The sequence below is a fragment of the Leuciscus leuciscus genome, assembly GCF_965113295.1.
Source record: "Leuciscus leuciscus genome assembly, chromosome: 19".
NCBI classification, from domain to species: Eukaryota; Metazoa; Chordata; class Actinopteri; order Cypriniformes; family Leuciscidae; genus Leuciscus; species Leuciscus leuciscus.
This window is the reverse complement of record NC_138743.1, coordinates 8,413,510-8,431,425: the sequence shown is the minus strand read 5'-3', so window position 1 is coordinate 8,431,425 and position 17,916 is coordinate 8,413,510. Positions and strand designations below refer to the sequence as shown.

The following is a 17,916-nucleotide window of genomic DNA, read 5'->3' as shown; positions in this document are numbered from 1 at the left end:
TTGCTGAATACAAGTATTAGTTTCTTTTAAAAAAATCTCTTTTTGTAAATCTGCTTCATGTTGTGTATTGTAAACAGCATTGCACATGCAACTTTAGGTTGTCTTTGAACATTTTTGCTTTACTATTAATACAGCAGTAGATCAATTTCTGATCAAAATCAGTTCTGCTCTCAACTATCAGAGATTTGAATGAGAACTATCCATATTTTAAATATTACTTGTACTGTTTGGAGTTACATAATGTGAAGCTGTTTTCGCACTGATGCCAGGCTTAGTATATTATCAGAATAATCGTATCTTTTGGTTTGCATCCATCAAGTTCCAAAAAAAAGTACTGTACCTTTAATTTGTAAAATATGTAATTCTCTGGATTATCAAAAATGGACATCACCACATGGTTATTTAATATATAAAGCAGCTTTTTGAACCCAAGCTGCAGTATAGATGATACCTGGATATACTATGTCTATCTGAAAGCTGAGAGCTGGATACAGCTGTTTGACAGCTGTTGAACACGGTAGCAGTTTGCTGCCTTGTAATCTTGTTGTTACGGTTCTTTTCGTTTGTATAATTTTCGTTCAAACACTGTGTGGGTGTATCGTTAGTCTGTAGGATTCCTGCTCATTCATTTAGCCTGGTAAGAATGTTGGCGTGTTATTGATTGCCTTCAGAGCTCACACACACACACATACGCACACACATTCTCATGTATCCGGGTGTTCGTGAGGCTGTGGGCCGCTGCTGTTGTTTGACTTTCCATTCAGCTCAGGTTTAATGTAATTGTGTGTTTTAGAGCGTGTGCAGGTCTGTTTGTTTGGCCACGGGCAGTGTTTACTTTCATGACATCTGCTGAAATTATTGCTTTTTTCCTTTTACCCCCCCTTCTTTCTCTATCCCAGAAGTGTCGCAGAGACGACCTTTGACCTTCACGGGGACATTCATAGTGGCTCTGCTCTTCCTACAAGCAAGGTGTCACATCTGCCTGCTTCATTTTGATCTCTATGCATGTATTTGTGTGTGGTGTGATGCATCTCTTATGGGATATTTGGTTGTTTCAGAGTTCAGGGAAGCTGGAGATGGAACGTCCAGGAAACAACAGTGAAAGAGGCTTGGTGAAGCCCATGATCAGAGGAGAACAGCAGGACTTTAGCAAACTTGACGGAAGGTAAGGACTTGGCCGCAAAATAATCTGAACAATTAAAAGGTCTCACAAAAAATGAATTCTTATCTAATTGAACTATCCCTAATTTAAATTTAAGTTGCAATGCATTTTCTTCACGATGATACAGATGTCGCGCACGTTATGTCAGTGAGTGGTCTGTGTGAAACAAAGCGAAAGCGAACATTTCCCACCTGCTGTCTCACATAAGTTCAAAGGACAGGGCGAAGCAATTAAGAAACATGGATGAATGACCAAAATAAAAAGTATGATATGCTTGATGGTACTAAAAAGAGTATTTGTTTTGCTGTGGTTTGCTGTAAGATTTTGGTCATATCACCCAAAGTGGTCATGTTATTAAAGCTTTGATAGAACACCAGTCTAGCTTAGCTAGTTATCTAATAGCCTAACAATTTTGAAAAATATATTATTATTATTAATATTATTATTTCAGATTTGTGAAGACTGGGTAAGGCTGTGCACCACACTCAATAATCCCCCTTTTCCAAGTCTGAACAAAAAAATTGACTATAGGTTGTTTTAAAAGTTCAAATGGATCAGAATTTGGTAACAGACCAAAATAAATAAGATTTATGTTTTTTTTTTTTTGTGTCATGTATGTGGTAAATGTTGTATCCTAATTATAAAAATTACTACCACGTCCTTATGAACACTTACAGACAAGTATTTTTTTTCTGAAATATTTAGATGAAAATAATATCATCTTGTTGTGTAAGCCCATTATGTTCCATAAGAGAGAGGAAATAATTTTGCAAATAACTATGAATTATACAAATTAAGTCAAGGGACATTTATTCAGAAAGTAATAATATTTATAATAACCATTATTATTTTATTAATAGTAAAATGAATAAAATTAAAATAGTGTTTTATTAATGCACATTATTTTGTTATTGTAATTACTTTAATAAATGTTGCTAGCCTTTTTTACTTTTTTTTGCATAATTCATTATTATTCAAATGTTAAATTATGCAAAATAAGGCCATTGCCATTTTTTGGGGGGGGGGATTTTGATGTGATGTTGCTTTAAATACATTTTCCTCTGCAGTTGCGCAGCAAATATAATAAAATCAGATGTAGTGTATGACACAGAAAACAGTGCCATGTCAGTTGCATTCTCTGTTCAGTAACAGCAGGTTTTGTGCATGTCAGCTATCAGTCAGTGAGGGTCTCTATGGAGTCGGTGCCGGGTACAGGTCTCTATATGTAACCTAACCCTGTCTCTCTGTCTGAACCTGAGACACCTGAGCTCGCCGCTCACCTGGCTTCAGTCTCATCATCAATAATCCAGTGGAGATGAGAACACGCATTCACACACACACACACACACACACACACACGCACACACACACACACGCACAGCACAGCACAGTTTGACATCTGTGACAGGATGTTGTACGGCAGGACAGGAGCGGGGTCTCTGGAGCGGTGGGCATCTGTAGACAGTGGTGTCAATCTGTCCTATCTTAACTGGTTCATCGAGCAACAGTTCTTTCCCTGCAGGTCCCAGGACGGCCCAGAGCTCACACTGCCGGCCAGCATTGAGTTCAGGGAAAACTGTGAGTACCACATCCATCTACAAAGCAAAACCGATTGATTTGTGCTGTTTTCCTTTCTGTTTGTGCCTTCTGAACTGGGTCATGGATCGTCTGGTGTATGACGGCTTTTTGTTTCTGTACATGTTTTGCCATTAGCTTTTCCTGGGTGTTGCAGACACAGTATAGCTGTGCTTTCATTGGCTGTGCTGATTACAGAGCAAATCAGAAAGCTAATTATAGAAATCATTTATGGTTAGTTGCATCATAGATCAATGGATGGAAAGTATTGATGACTGCTAAAAGACCCGTTCTATCAGTGTTCAGTCAGTTCAAGATCATTTATATTTTAATATATCAATTTTTCTGTGGAAAAATCATTGTCCATAAAAAATAATAATATATAACTGTCCATCCATGCTACAAGGTGGCAGGAGTGAGTGTTATGCTAGGAGACAGAGATGTTCTTCTACTATGCACAAAATAAAATGTAAAAAAATAATAATAGTAAAAGTAAATAATCACCCACTATATGTTTTGTTTGCATTCATACATTCCAATTTGCATATTTATTTAGTTGAAAGCATCTCAAAATAAGATCACAAAGACCTGAGTTTAAAACGTTATGTTATATGTATTATGTTATATGTGTTGTATGTTATGGTTATGTTTTGTTACATGTTATGTTATATGTAATGTGTTATTTGTTATATGTATGTTATGTGTTATCATAAGTTATGTTATGGGCTAACTAAAAGCAGGATCCTTATAACATATTTTGCAAGCAACATACACTTGAATGAAATGTCACAAAATTAAATGTATTATAAAATATTACAGTTGATTTTTCCACATGCTTTTCACTGCAAGTTATAATAATAGCGTAATCAGTAACATGGCATTTACGGCTCAGGTTACTGGCAAAAAAAAGAAAAAGAAATCACCACACACCAGCTATGCAACTGCCATTTAAATGAATGAGCATGCTAAAATCTAGCTCTCTCCTTCTTGGTCCATCCCAATTAATACTCTTTTTGTTTCCTTTATACCATCATTACCCCCCCATAGCCGAAGATGCCTTCTTGTCCGCCATCATTAACTACACCAACAGCTCTACAGTGCACTTCAAGCTGTCTCCCACTTACGTGCTGTACATGACCTGCCGTTACGTCATGTCCAGCCAATACCGGCCCGACATCAGCCCGTCCGAGCGCACGCACAAGGTCATCGCCATTGTCAACAAGATGGTGAGCATGATGGAAGGAGTTATCCAGGTGAGTGTCTGCAATTTTTACAAAAATTATCTTCGGATACCTTATTTTTTACAATGGGAGTTGTGTGTAGCGTTATTATATTATAACTTTAGTATTAATACTTTGACATGTCGCTGTAGCTCTGATGTAGAGATCTGTCTGTGGAGTTACATTATGCTTTTGTAGTTTTAGCGTTAAAGCTTGTTTCACTCTGCTTTCATCGATTCAGGTCATTGCCTCAGCAAACAGTGCTTAAAATACTGCACTCAGTGTTTCCCCTGTGTTTGTTTGTATGTGAATGTCTGTGTGTGTGTGTGTGTGTGTTTATATCTCTGTGCCTTGTTTTACCTGATTCATGAGCCATATTTACAGCAGCGAGAAACATTTCTTATTATTCTCAATGTTTGTGGAAAATTTTTTTCAGGATTCTTTGATAAATTGAAAGTTAATAGAACAGCATCTATTAGATTTTTTTTTTTACTTTTACTGTCACTTAATCAATTTAATGCATCCTTGCTGAATAAAAATATTAAATTAATTAAAAAAAGAAAACCTTACAGACTCCAAACTTTTGAACAGTGGTTTATCTATCAGCAGTGCATAATGCATCATGTCATGAACAAGACTGAATGAGCCAATTCTACAGAACTGTGAAATCATTCACAGTAACATCAAGAAGTCGTTGTTGCTCATTTGCATAAAGTTAAACTTTTCTCGGCTGCACATGCACTCATTGCATTGCCAACGTTCACTTTCATCATTTAGTCACAACAAATGACTGTGAACGCCTCTTTACAGTTCAGAAATGAGGTCCACATGCTCTCTGTTTATGTTCTTTTTCTGGTCAGTGCCTGCAGTTTTTTTGAGTGGCCCACCCAGGTGTTCAAACTATATATCTCATAGGCTTACTGCAATATTTAAATGCATATAGTTGTTTAATAAATATCCCATTCCCTCACTCCTTATAACCAGACCTTATTTGGGGTTCAGCATCTAAAATGAGAGACAGACTGTCATTTATATGAACGGATTCAGTCTGTCTCTTTAAAAACCAGCATTATAATTCATTTAAAGGTTGATATTCTTTTTCTGTATTTTCGGAAAATCCAAAATCTTAAAAGCCTCACATTTTTAACCTTAGAAGATGAGAAACATAATGTCAGAAAAAGAGAATTAATTCATTTTTTAAGACCTGGTCTTTAAGCTGTGCTCCGTTTTTAAAATAGAAAGACGTTAGGATGTTCCTAATTTGAATGTTTTTATTTGGAGTAACTTTTCTAGGCAATTAGTGCTGCACGATATATCCAAATATCACAAACGGCTTGCGATAACTGCATGATTTTAATACTCCAAAAGATTACGAAAAGACCAGTTTTAGGTCGATGCAGACAGCAGAGAGTAAACTGGACACATGACTGTTATATATATTTTCTAAAATACAATTTTTCACCTAGTTCACAGAGTTCTTTTTCTTATTAATAATGTTAAAAACAGCTGTGCTGCTTAATATATTTGTAGAAACTGTGATGATAAAAATTTTGCAGGAATCTTTGATGAATAGAAAGTTCAAAAGAAAAGCATTATACATTTAATGTCATTTTTGATCAGTTTAATGCATCCTTGCTGAATAAAAGTATAAAATTCTTAAAAAATATATATTAGTACAGTAGTGTGAATGACCTCATGCAACTTTTTTTAAAACACTTTCCCCTGTATCTACATAAACATTTCTGCAACCTTCCTGAGATCTTTTATCTATGCCGTCCAGCTAGTGTTATCTTTGGCATCAACTCAAGTCAAGCCGTTACACAGGCAGGCGTCCTTACAGTGCAACAGTAATTATAAAAGCGAGTCAAATTGCTCTAGATAATTGGTTCCTAACGCTGTGACTGATCCCACCACATAGAGTCAATGTGGCAGAACGTCTCGTACGGCAGTGGGTGCAAGATGATGATGTGACCTGTTCTGTGTGAACGCGTGTATGTCTGTGTGTTTACATGCCTGTGAATTCTGTCCATGCCATGGCTGTTGTTGACAGTCTCTCTCTCTGTCCTGTCGGATGTCTGTCTCCCCCTCCTCCCCCCCAACACCTACTATCTCTACAGGAGATTGCTGAAGGTGATCAGGTAGGAGTTTGCACTGCTAGGGAGGCGTCTCATTCTTCCTCTCTCTCTGTCTCTCTGTCTCTCTGTTCTATTTGGCAGCTTCGCTCCGTCTTCCATGCCTCTTTTATCCCCCCATAACAGAAAGCAAACAACCCAAGCCGACCAAGTAATCCCTCCTCCTACAGCTGGACGCAATCGTTTATAACCCCTCATTATGACTCAACCTGGACCATGTGATACTAAAAAACAAACTCTGAACATTTTAATTGCGGCATCTTCCATTTTTGACCTCTGCTTACTGCACTTCAGTGTGGATGAGAGACTACCCCATGTTCTTTTGCTTTGTTTGAAAACTTTAATTTCCTTTTCATTTGACTTCATGTCTGTGGTTAACGTCATTGTTCTTATGGATGCGTCCTGTGGGCCAGTATGACGTAGGGTCATGGTGGGGTGGGGGGGGTGTTTCTGTCGTCGTCATTATGTGGGATAGACGTGTGCGGGTATACGCAGGGGTCCGGTTGGATCCGGGCCGTGTGTATCCCCTCTCTGTGTTGCAGGGATGTGGGATCCAGAACAACCAGTCATCGCCGCTTCCCATTCAGTCCTGCCTAGCTTGAGCTAACTCTAACACATGAATGATTTCTACTCTGTCTGGACGCGGTGACTGGTTGTTGGAGGCCGGGAGGGTTGGACAGAGGCACATGTCTATCCTGGGAGTGCTACTCAGTGCTTCTCATGGCTGTAACTCTTTTCTTTTTTGTTTGTTTGTTGGATTGGTTCATTTTTAGCTGTGTGTAATCTCTGTGTTTATCTGTCGTTGCACAGAAACAGAAGAACATCGCCGGGGCTCTGGCCTTCTGGATGGCTAACGCCTCGGAGCTGTTGAACTTCATCAAGCAGGACAAGGATCTGAGTCGCATCACACTAGACGCACAGGATGTTCTCGCTCACCTGGTTCAGATGGCTTTCAAGTTAGTGCTTGCACATGCATTCATATTCATGCTTAAAAAAAGATTAGCTCTGTCAAAAAACCTATTGAGCTGCCAACTTATTATATTCAAATTTATTTATACATAAATTTCAGCACTATTTCTATGTCATATGAAAACAATAATCCATAATTTAATTGTATTTGGTCAATGGTCAATTACAAAAGAGATTTGTAAAATACATTTAAACTTTTTCATACTGTGTTCCTGTAACCATTATCAGGTGGCAGGAAGTGCTGAATGTAAGGAATTGTCTGGGTCTGGCTTGTATTGGCTGAGCTGTAGTTTGGGTTTATGAGAGAGAGTTACGGTCCTGGGGCCGGTTTTCAGCAAAAACAATGCGGTCAGAGGGCCTCCGTTTCATTTAAGCACTGGAATGACCAGCTGAAACAACTGTGCTTTTGTGCGGGTCGTGCGGTTTGTGAAGCGGCCAGGTCTCAGATTTACTGTGGGATTCTACAGGAAGTTACTTTAGGCCCTTGCTGGTGGATATATATGGACAATAAATAATGTATGTTCTTGCAGGTACCTGGTGCACTGCCTGCAGTCGGATCTGAATAACTACATGCCAGCTTTCCTGGAAGATCCCGATGAACAGAACCCTCAGAGGCCCAAGATAGGTGAGCTGAGGCCCAAGATAGGTGAGCTGAGACCCAATCTCACCTTTTCAGATGCACAACAGTTGCTTTTTTTTTTGTCCTGGGATGTATGAATATGAGCAGGTAGGTCTAACCTGTGTTTAAAGGACAAAAATATTTTGTCTTAGTTGGGAGTGAGAATTGAAGTAGTTGTGGGACCACCTAGTGGTGGTTTTGAAACTAAACAGCAGAAGTGCTCTTCCCAAAACGGTGATATTTCAGTTCCTTTACAGTGTCTTAATTTCTATGTTATCTTGGTCATTGTAGACTAAGTAGGAAAAATACGCAGACTTTTTTTGTTTGTTTGTTTTTTGAAATGTGGATCTGTTTCACCAAAATGTCTTTGACAAATAGATAAACATGCCCACTTGACTAGAACAATGTCAACATCTTAAGCAACATAGTAACACTTCAGTTCTCTAGAAAACTGTTTCCCAACCCTTTTCACAAGGGACGACCAACATCAGGGACCACCCACAAAAAACATTAATTCAAAGGGAATACTTAAAAAAAAACACAAAACATGCATTTAATAAATATTTGTCCCAGCTAATAGCGATAGTTCCTTAACATTGCACCATTTTAATGGCAAATAAAAATAAATACAAGAATGATGGTACCTTTTCTGTTTATGCTGCATATAGTAAAAAGCCCCTGACTTTCCTCTTTTGAAACAGACGATGTTCTGCACACGCTGACGGGCGCCATGTCCCTTCTGCGGCGGTGCCGAGTCAACGCGGCCCTCACCATCCAGCTGTTCTCGCAGCTCTTCCACTTTATCAATATGTGGCTCTTTAACAAGCTGGTGACGGAGGCCGACTCGGGCCTGTGCTCGCACTACTGGGGCGCCATCTTACGCCAGCAGCTCAGCCATATCGAGGCCTGGGCTGAGAAACAGGGACTGGAGCTGGCTGCAGACTGTCACCTCAGCCGCATAGTCCAGGTAACACACATACATACATATATATATATATATATATACTGTTATACTTACACTTATCAAAACCTTCTGTAGAGTTGCATTTTTATTTATGCATTTATTTATTTTATTTTTAAACTAGTTATGTTTACTACACCCGTCCCATACCTAAACCATTACAGACACATTTTGTCTTTATCTGGTCCAAATATTTCCATTTTTTTTTGCTATATTTGACAACATTTTCATAAATTGCATTTCTTTAGATCAGTGGTTCCCACATTTTGTAGAGTGGTGTACCCAAGCTACATCTAGATGTATTTATACAGTTTAATGTCGCTCAGAGATGGCATGAATGCAATTACAGTGTCATTTTTAAATAAAAATGTTCAATAGAGAAATATGAAATGATGATAAAAACAAAGTGATACTTAACAAATTAAACTAACAATCGCTGTCTTAATGAGTGAGTCATCGAGTCATTCATTCAGTAACGAAGCAAGTGGCTGACTGTATTTATGAACTGTATTCTGTATTCATTCTGTATTTATTCAGTGGCTGAATTGGGAGAGTCAATGAATACAGTATTCATTGACTCTCCCAATTTTTTTCAAAGCCGCAGTTTCGTTCAGTAACGATCAATAATGTTATATTCATAAATAATGTGGATGGCATTGGAGATGCACGACAGTTCTGCTGTGGCTTTCATTGGAACTATCGTTTTGTTGCAAAATAGAGCAAAAAATACATTGACAATACAGTTTAAAATGTACATCACTTACCTTTTCGTTGGTTGAACTGTTGTATAAAATCAATGTCACATTTGCAGTTGTGTGGATATTCGGGAATTGCATTCGTATAATTATTAACCTTTTTTTCTTGTGGGCTCATCCACATAAAGAGCTCTTTCTATTCTTTTGGAAACATTTACCCCCACAACGTCAGCAAAACATGCATGTACATGCACAACAGGGTTATAATCCCTTGAGCTGCTTTCTTATGGCTTAGTCTGTTGTGTGTATATAATGATTGTTTTTATAAGATGGAGGAACATAATGTGTAATTTTTCAAAATGTGACCTTAGGTTATGTTGCCTGTTCATGCTATCACTAATATTTTGTGTTCCAGTAGTTGATAATTAACATTGGCAACTTCCCAACGTCAAGATTTTAGATGTATAAGAATGTATAAGAGAAAGTGTAGATTGTACGTATTATGTTTTAGTCAGTTTTTCGTCACCAGATTTTGAAAGTTCACTTGAATTCTCTTACAGTGTGACAGTGGATTTTTTTTTTTTACAAGTACAAATATTTTAATTCAATCATGATATCATAAAAATACTGTTTTTAATGTGACATTGCTGTCAAGTGACAAATAGTGTTTTTTGCAAATTTAGTGAAAACTTATAAATATGATTGTATTGCCCTCAATGTTTTTTAAACTGTAGTTAACGTACCACCAGTGGTATGCAGAGACAATACTAAAAATACAGATTATTATTATTATTTATTATTTAAATATCATTTATTTTAATATATATATATTATATTATATTATATTAATATATTATAATATATACACCTGCTTTATTTATATATATATATATATATATATATATATATATATATATATATATAATTTTATTTCTTATTTTCTGATATAAACACTTTTAAAATAGATTTGTCCATCTAACACCCTAATGCATAGAATACATTCTGTCATAGAGGGAACATTGGTTGTGACTATGATGTTCTGGTTTGATCGTAGGTTGTACTTGTCCTGAGAGTTTTAAAAGTCCTAATAAACTTGATCATAACTGACCTTCTTTCTCTCAAGGCAACGACCCTCCTCACCATGGACAAGTACTCCATGCAAGACGTGCAGAACATCAACAACACCTGCTTCAAGCTCAACTCTTTGCAGCTCAACGCTCTGCTGAGCAACTACCACTGCGCTCCCGATGAACCCTACATTCCTCCTGTAAGTGAATGTCTCATTTGGGCTGTGTAGTCCTGCTCTGATGACATGTGTCCTTTTTGAGATAAATCGAAACAGGTGTGCCGCACTTTCACAGTAGCTCTGCTCATTTCCTTCATCCTCAAAGTTTCTCATAAAATTACCTTTTTGTTTGATTGAAATATCACACTCATGTCACACTCATATGGTAAAAAGCAATATCACACTCATACTGTAAAATGTGCTGTAATTGATTTGAGCCATTCTGGAACTTCTCCCAGACCAAATTAAACGCACCGTATTTTCCCAAAACTCTACAAAAGATAAACATTGTTGGATGGCGGAGAACAGCAGCCCGTCAAGTTTCGCTAGAGTTCTTCATGATCTAACATCATGATCATTGACCCCTTCATGTCCACAGGAGCTGATCGATCATGTGGTGGCTGTGGCCGAGAACACTGCAGACGAACTGGCCCGAAGTGATGGGCGGGAAGTACAGCTGGAAGAGGACCCTGACCTCCAGCTGCCTTTCCTACTGCCTGAGGACGGCTACTCATGCGATGTGGTGCGGAACATTCCCAATGGATTCCAAGAGTTCCTAGATCCGCTTTGCCAGAGAGGTACAGATGATACACAGACTGCTGCGACTCTAAATGAGTTTCAGACTGTTTGATGTCAATTGTGGTGTGCACAATTAGTATCAGGTGGATGGTGAATCAGAGTTGCGGTTATTTGTTTAAGGCTGACGCAATGTCAGTGGAATGTGGTTTGTTAAGGTCCTGTAGAATAGTCTGTTTGCTACCATTCCTGTCACTATTTGTTTTTCGAGAGAGTGCGTGTGTGTTTTTACAGGTGTCTGCCGAAGACAGTGAGAGACCAGTGGATTTCAAGTTTTACATTTGGTGGATATATTCTGATCCGCTTGTTCTCCTCCAGGTTTCTGTAGATTGACCCCTCATCCACGCTCTCCAGGAACTTGGACCATTTATTTCGAAGGAGCCGATTGCGACAGTCATTTCTCAGCTGACACGTCAGAACTGGTAAGTTATAATGCCATATAGATAGATAGATAGATAGATAGATAGATAGATAGATATTGGTTGCTAGTATGTGTTCTGTCAGACTAACACTTTCTTAGATTCCAGCCAACACCAGTTAGACCACAGAGGGCAATATTTGACCATAGTCCCAAGGACTGGCTGTAAATAATATCCTTCTCCTCACCCTGAACACGCAAAGCTCTTAATTGCTGCTCTTCCCCAATAATTAGTCTGTCTCTCGTGTCTTTACGTAAGTGGATTATTTATTTTTTTACATGTCATAATGTTATCATTATTATTTAATTTTTTTTACATAATGTTGGTCCGCCCCACAGCAGACCGAGCTGGGGCTCGGAGCACGTTTAAATACCACACAGAAATCTTATGAACGCAGCTTGGTTGTGTGCCAGACCAACCCACCCACTCCCACATCCCTTTCTTACAGCCGTCCCAGGACCGATGCTTACCGTAAAACTCACACATTGTACATGTGAAATCAAAATGTACCTTGTTTGCCATTCCTGGTCTTATTGTGCATGATTCAACACACATTATTTTAAAGATAAAAGATTGGCCCAAACAAAATGTTCACCAATAGCAAAATAGGTGTTCAGACACTGGTTTAGGCGACTGTTGTAGCTGAGAGCTTGTAGCTGGCTTTCAAAACTCCTGCCCATAGTTTTTTTTTGGTATACATATTTACAGTATCCTTTTCAAGATAAGATAAGTTTGAATTAAGTTAAAAAAAGTTTATTAAAAATAATATTACCTTACTTTTTCCATTTTTCAGCATTGTATGTTTTGTACATTTTGAGAACAAGAGAACATGCTTTAGCAAAGCTATTTGCCCTCTTGCCTTTTGCTTGCAGGGGTTTTTCCAATCCAATTAAACCAATTCTCCCCCCACCCCACAAGCTGTTCTCAAAAATGTGGATGGGCAACATAGCTGAAGTTCCCTGTTCAATAAATGCGTGCCATGTGCAGCATTTACGCAGTGGGGCTCGCTAAAGGAGAGTCTGTGGCACCGTTCCTCTATGGGAATCTGGTCTCTTTCTCCCAGGCCCGGCCTGTGCGTATGCGAGCCCACTGAGGCCTGATGCACTCTGGAGCCGACGCATGTGGCTTTCATTCTTGACTCGTCTCCAGAGCCCGCCGTTTCGCTCTGCGGTCGGCTGTGCTCTGAGAACCAGCAGTGGCAGAACCTCCCTAATTCTCCCTCCTCCTCCTCCTCATCTTAGCTCAGTTTGCTCTAGGAACAGCCACCAGACGCAGCTCCCAGAAGCAGTTTGGACCTAAAGCTGAAGATACAGTATTTTTCACAAGTAAACTCACCTGTCTTCTCTCTCCACAGCCAATGCGGAAGGAACCGGAAATTGTGACTGTGACTTTGAAGAAACACAATGGGATGGGCCTCAGTATTGTGGCAGCCAAGGTCAGAGACAATTTCTCTTTTCTTTTTGGGGGTATATAATATTGACCCACTTTCAATTTCTGTGCGCTTCTTGCGGGGGTCTGAGTGCTGTAGCAGTCCTTGAGCAGGACATTTGGTTTTGGCATAGATCTTGATCCAATAGCACGTTGATGCAGTTAAAGTGAACAGTTTTAACTCCGAGTTTATGAGGAACCATTTTGGTTCCTGATCTTGGTATCTGCTATAACCATTTTGTTCTCTGCTGTTGGTAGCTGCTATAATCTGAGTGGGCAGTAATGGTATGGCATAGTTTACCAAGCTCAGGTCATAACAGACATCCAAACAGGCATGTGCTTTTGAGAGGATACACTTGGTTTGTTTCAGTCAAAAACTGGTCTGTGTGCTTCTGAAACATTCAAATTTAAAAAGAAGTCATAAGCAAATAATTAATTTTTCCGTGTTGAACAGAGCTGTTCTAGTTTGCTGTTTTCAGCAGAAGGAAATGCAATCGTTTATGTTAGAGTTTATGGCACAGTTAAAGTGCTCAAATATTCAAAGTTTTGGCATGTTTCCTCCAGTTACAGTACTCTCGTCAGCATAGAAAGATTAGTTTCGATGTCAACATTGCATGTTAGGGTTTTGTTTATACTCTAAACTCTTACTAGTAATGGCTGATATATGCAGTTAGAAAATGAACCAGTTACTGCGCAAGTAAACGTTCTGTTTCTGATCTGGATTTTTCTTGGTGGTTTTAATGGAACAGACAGTTGCAGTTCAGTAGCCTGTGTTTCACCACTTTGCTGGACAGAAGAACCTTTTTTCCCCACCAGATGTGCGTCAGGTTCAGGGGAGGTGTAGAGGCTGGAGAAGGGGGCTCTCAGGAACTGTTTATTTTCATAGCAAAACCTCCCCTTTACTGCTTCTATTTTCATCTCTTAGTGTCTCTGAGGAAGCATGAAGTTTGGTAGAGGTAGAATGGAGGAAAAGAAGGGAGGGAAGGAGTGAAAAATGGGAGGAGAAGGAAAGGAGGAGTGAATAATAAGGGGTGTAAGGCACGCTCAGGGACAAAGGGGTGGATCTAAAGAGGAGAGACGGTTTGTCCCGGTGTGAAGTTTGCTGGGACGCAGCTGGAAGCAGCGTTAACTTCACCTAACTGTTAGTGAGTTGTGGGAGTTTCTCTTGCATAACAGTCTGGATGTGGTATTTCCTACTCTGGCTTCAGATATTTGCATATGGTTTTTAACATGTAGCCCAGGAGTCGCTCCTCAGTAGTCCTGCCTGCTTTGAAAGAGTTGGATAAGTTTTCCTGGACTGCTATTAGTTGATTCCTCAGTTTAGTCTCGACTCCGAAGAGGAGAGCAGTGCCATGTGGTTCTCTGTGGTCGGGAGGAAGGAGCCGGTAAGAAACCACTTGACATGGAGCATGTGTCTTTTTCTTTTTCTTTTTATGTGGGAGAGTAAGCAAGTAAACGCTAAGAGATTAATAGTGTGCTGAAAAGACATCACAGTGAATTTAGTTTGTTTATAGTTTGCCGTCAGGGTGGAATTTAACATTATCCAAGATTAATAAATGGTGTGAAAATACAGTTTTATTTTATTTTTTATAATTTCATACTAGCTATTGCTAATGTCATTGTATAGCACCTTATTATAAAACATTAAAGCTATCAGATTATTGTAAAATTGAGATCTGTTGATGTCTTGAATCAGTTATATAAATGCCTGACAAGGACATGCACACTTGCACACATCAATTCCGGCGACTGTTATCAAGTGTAAGAAAGCAATGTTTTGCCAATGTAAACAGAGTCATGCGACCAGACTGCACAAACATGCACATGAACGTTGTACAGGTGGTCCATTTTCTCTATTGGCTCTCTCCACACATTTAAAACTATATTAGTTTAGGTTTAGGTACTAAAACACACGTAAGCACGAATTTACAGATAAAGTGAAGCAAAACGCATATCTCAGTTTCATTCTGTGTTCGTTTGAGATAACTTTGTACTGTACTGTACATTTTCTACCTTAGATGTGCGTGGTTGTGCACACAGCGGTATCTTGTAATCAGGGTCACAGGGGTAATGTTTTCAAGCTCTGAACATTGAGTTCCCCAATATGTATCCCGGTATTAGTGACTCATCATCATTTGTTGCAACAATCCGGTGGGGTTGGTCCAGCTGGATGGCCTCGTTACGTCACAGGACTCGATTTTCTTAGGCTGCAGATGTTTGTGAGATAACAGCTCTTTTGGGATGGTGTTGAGTTTCAGGGGAAAGAACAAGGGAAATCCTGACCTCCGTAGTTTACACTGTTGAGTGCCTACCTGACATTTTCTTACTTTCACGTGATTTCTGCTTCGGCGCCAAAATAAGTTGTTGCTACAAGAATCAAAGCCGGGATCGGCCTTCTGTTTGATTGCAGAACTCAACTTCTCAAAGCAAAAATAAATGTTTTGTTTGTTTGTGTACTTGATTGTAGCACATTAGCTCACTGGCTTCTTGATCTCATATATGACAACAATGGAAGGATGTGCGACTCCCTACCTGACATTTTCCCAGTTTCCCATAAATTCTGCTATAGCGCCAACATAAGTTTTTGCCACAAGAATCAATGCCTCCAGGATCGTTTTTTTCTGTTTTATTGCAGAACCCAACTTCTAAAAGCGAAACTCAATTTTCGCTTTGTTTGTGTACTTGATTTGTAGCACAATAGCTCACTGACTTCCTTCTCTGTGGGCTTCTCGATCTCATGTATGACAACAATGGAAGGATGTGTGACTCCCGTACGCGAGCCTGGATTTCCTGAGGACTCTGAGAGTGGAGAACAGAATGTGAGCCCAACATGGAGTTTTCTCGAATGTTATGTCTCCTAATCTTTTACTAATCTGAACTGATATATTATGAAGTGAAACCAATGTGACTACCCACTCTGGAAATGTACCAAAATTACACTTTGTTTTGGATCCCAGATTCAAAAGAAGACATGACCATGAAAACACTCTTTGACTATGTCTTCTAGGGATTTAGGATCGTGTGCACTTTCTAGTGGCTAGGGGTGGGATCTTTTGAAAGGTGTGGGTGCAGACCACACCTCAAGAACTAGTTTGCTTAAGTCCTTGGGCAAAATAAAACCTGAAACCCCTAGAATTGTCCAACTAGAGATGCTTCAAACTGTCAGTTTGCGTTCATCAAGATAATCTCGTTTGTGACATTTCGTGCTTTGACAGAGGAAGCAGAAGGAAAGAGTAGGGAATTGTGTCCCATTGGAAGACTATCTTCCATTTAAAAGTTTACAGATGTGTTGTCCAGGAAGGAACTATTTTTGTACATGAGAGGACAAAATCCAAGTTGTTAGTTAGTAAAACTTCAGGACATTCTTATGTTTGAAGAAAAGGATGTCAAGCTTGCACGTAAAAAACCGAACCCTCTATTAAGCTATGACTCATGTCTTGGACATAATTCTGTCCCTTTACAGCAAAATATTCAGAGGAGAGATGTTTCCTTTGTGTCCAAAAACGGAGCTGTCTTCTAAACGCACCACCAGAGGACTATGAACGAAGACAGACTTCTTTGTTTGGTCTTTCTTAACTGAAGCAAGTAGCCCAAGAGTCTGCAGATCATTAGAGCCACTCAGACGTGATGAAGACCGTCGGCTGAAAGCAGCTCATTATTGAAAGCCTCTTGAGTTAGTCATGATATTTTGCACCCACCATTAGCCATCAGCCTCAGCAGTCCATCTGTCTTCCATCTGTCTAGACGTGACAATAAGGACCGGCTACGTTCAGGAGCGAACTACTGTCCCGGCTGCTTTTTTCCCCCAGAGTGCTGTGTTTGTTGTGGGTGATTAATTGGGGCAGGAAATGATGGTGACGGGTCAACTTTCAGTGAATAGGTGTATTTTTTGTTTTTCTAGTGCACCGTGGACTCCGCCATCTCTGTCAGAGGTCAGGCACTGCCTTGACTCCCTGGGGCTGTTAACAAATTACACTCAGCCATTTATGTCTACACGTGTAGCTCCCTGAGGACTTCGATTTGCCAATCACATCCACAACCATAAACCTTGAACAGGAAGCTGTGTGTTTGGGGTACGGTGGCTAGATAGTACGCCTTTATATGGGGGCGCCAGTACTGAGCACTGAAGTTCAATTCTACTTCTGTTACAAATGTATTTGGAAAGGCAGATTTGGGAAGCTTTTCCGTAGACAGGAAGCGTCAGGGTGGGACCAAGAAGCTGTAGACTTTGTTTGCTTGTTGCATGGGGTTTTAGGACCATCAAAGGAAGCTGGAATTCTGTGGTTTGAGCATCTGCTCCAAGTACTGTTATCAGTGAACACCTTCAGACTTCAGCACTTTCCTGTTAATGTCTAATGTCTGCACTGAAGATGCAAGCATAATTTTGCATGCCGACTACGCCAGACAACCGGTTGCGGGGTAAATATGTGTCTTTTTGTGGTATATCGTTGTGTTTGAAGTTCTTGTTGCCAATGCTGGGCCCCAAGCACACAGACTCAGTTCATCCCCAAGTTTACTGACCTTTACCTTCTGACACACTAAAAAAAAACAAATAACCTGCTGCTGTGAATAACAGTTTCTGTTTTTGCTTACAAGGGATTTAGCACCTGTAAAATATTCTTCACAACATGAGATCATTCTCACATTTGGATATGCTGAGATGTCTACTAGCTGCACAGACATTATCATTTTCTTTGAGCTGAAATACGAGCGCATAAACAACCACGCCTAGAATACAATCTCACACCACACGCTCTGCAACTTACACACTTATGCAAGGGTGTTGAACTGGCGTGGTTCTGTGTTGCTGTGAGTAACAGCTGACCTCTTAATTCTGATCGGACAGTGATCAAAGGTTAATTAAATATGATCAAT

The 17,916-nt window shown here is 39.5% G+C and overlaps 1 protein-coding gene across 8 annotated transcripts in view; it reads left to right on the top strand.

Moving 5' to 3' along the window:
• afdna (afadin, adherens junction formation factor a) overlaps positions 1–17,916 on the top strand; it is a gene marked incomplete at its 3' end in the record, with an annotated part of 115,343 nt that overhangs the window by 69,566 nt on the left and 27,861 nt on the right. For 6 of the 8 annotated variants that reach the window (XM_082146597.1, XM_082146598.1, XM_082146601.1 and 3 more), the window contains exons 11-22: positions 900–969; positions 1,059–1,165; positions 2,685–2,740; positions 3,785–3,990; positions 6,075–6,095; positions 6,900–7,045; positions 7,589–7,683; positions 8,379–8,644; positions 10,457–10,600; positions 10,998–11,196; positions 11,513–11,616; positions 12,968–13,048. In XM_082146597.1, coding sequence (XP_082002723.1) covers positions 900–969; positions 1,059–1,165; positions 2,685–2,740; positions 3,785–3,990; positions 6,075–6,095; positions 6,900–7,045; positions 7,589–7,683; positions 8,379–8,644; positions 10,457–10,600; positions 10,998–11,196; positions 11,513–11,616; positions 12,968–13,048 — 1,495 coding nt within the window. The remainder of the gene's footprint in view (positions 1–899; positions 970–1,058; positions 1,166–2,684; positions 2,741–3,784; positions 3,991–6,074; positions 6,096–6,899; positions 7,046–7,588; positions 7,684–8,378; positions 8,645–10,456; positions 10,601–10,997; positions 11,197–11,512; positions 11,617–12,967; positions 13,049–17,916) is intronic. The other 2 variants (XM_082146599.1, XM_082146603.1) reach the window with 1 other exon arrangement.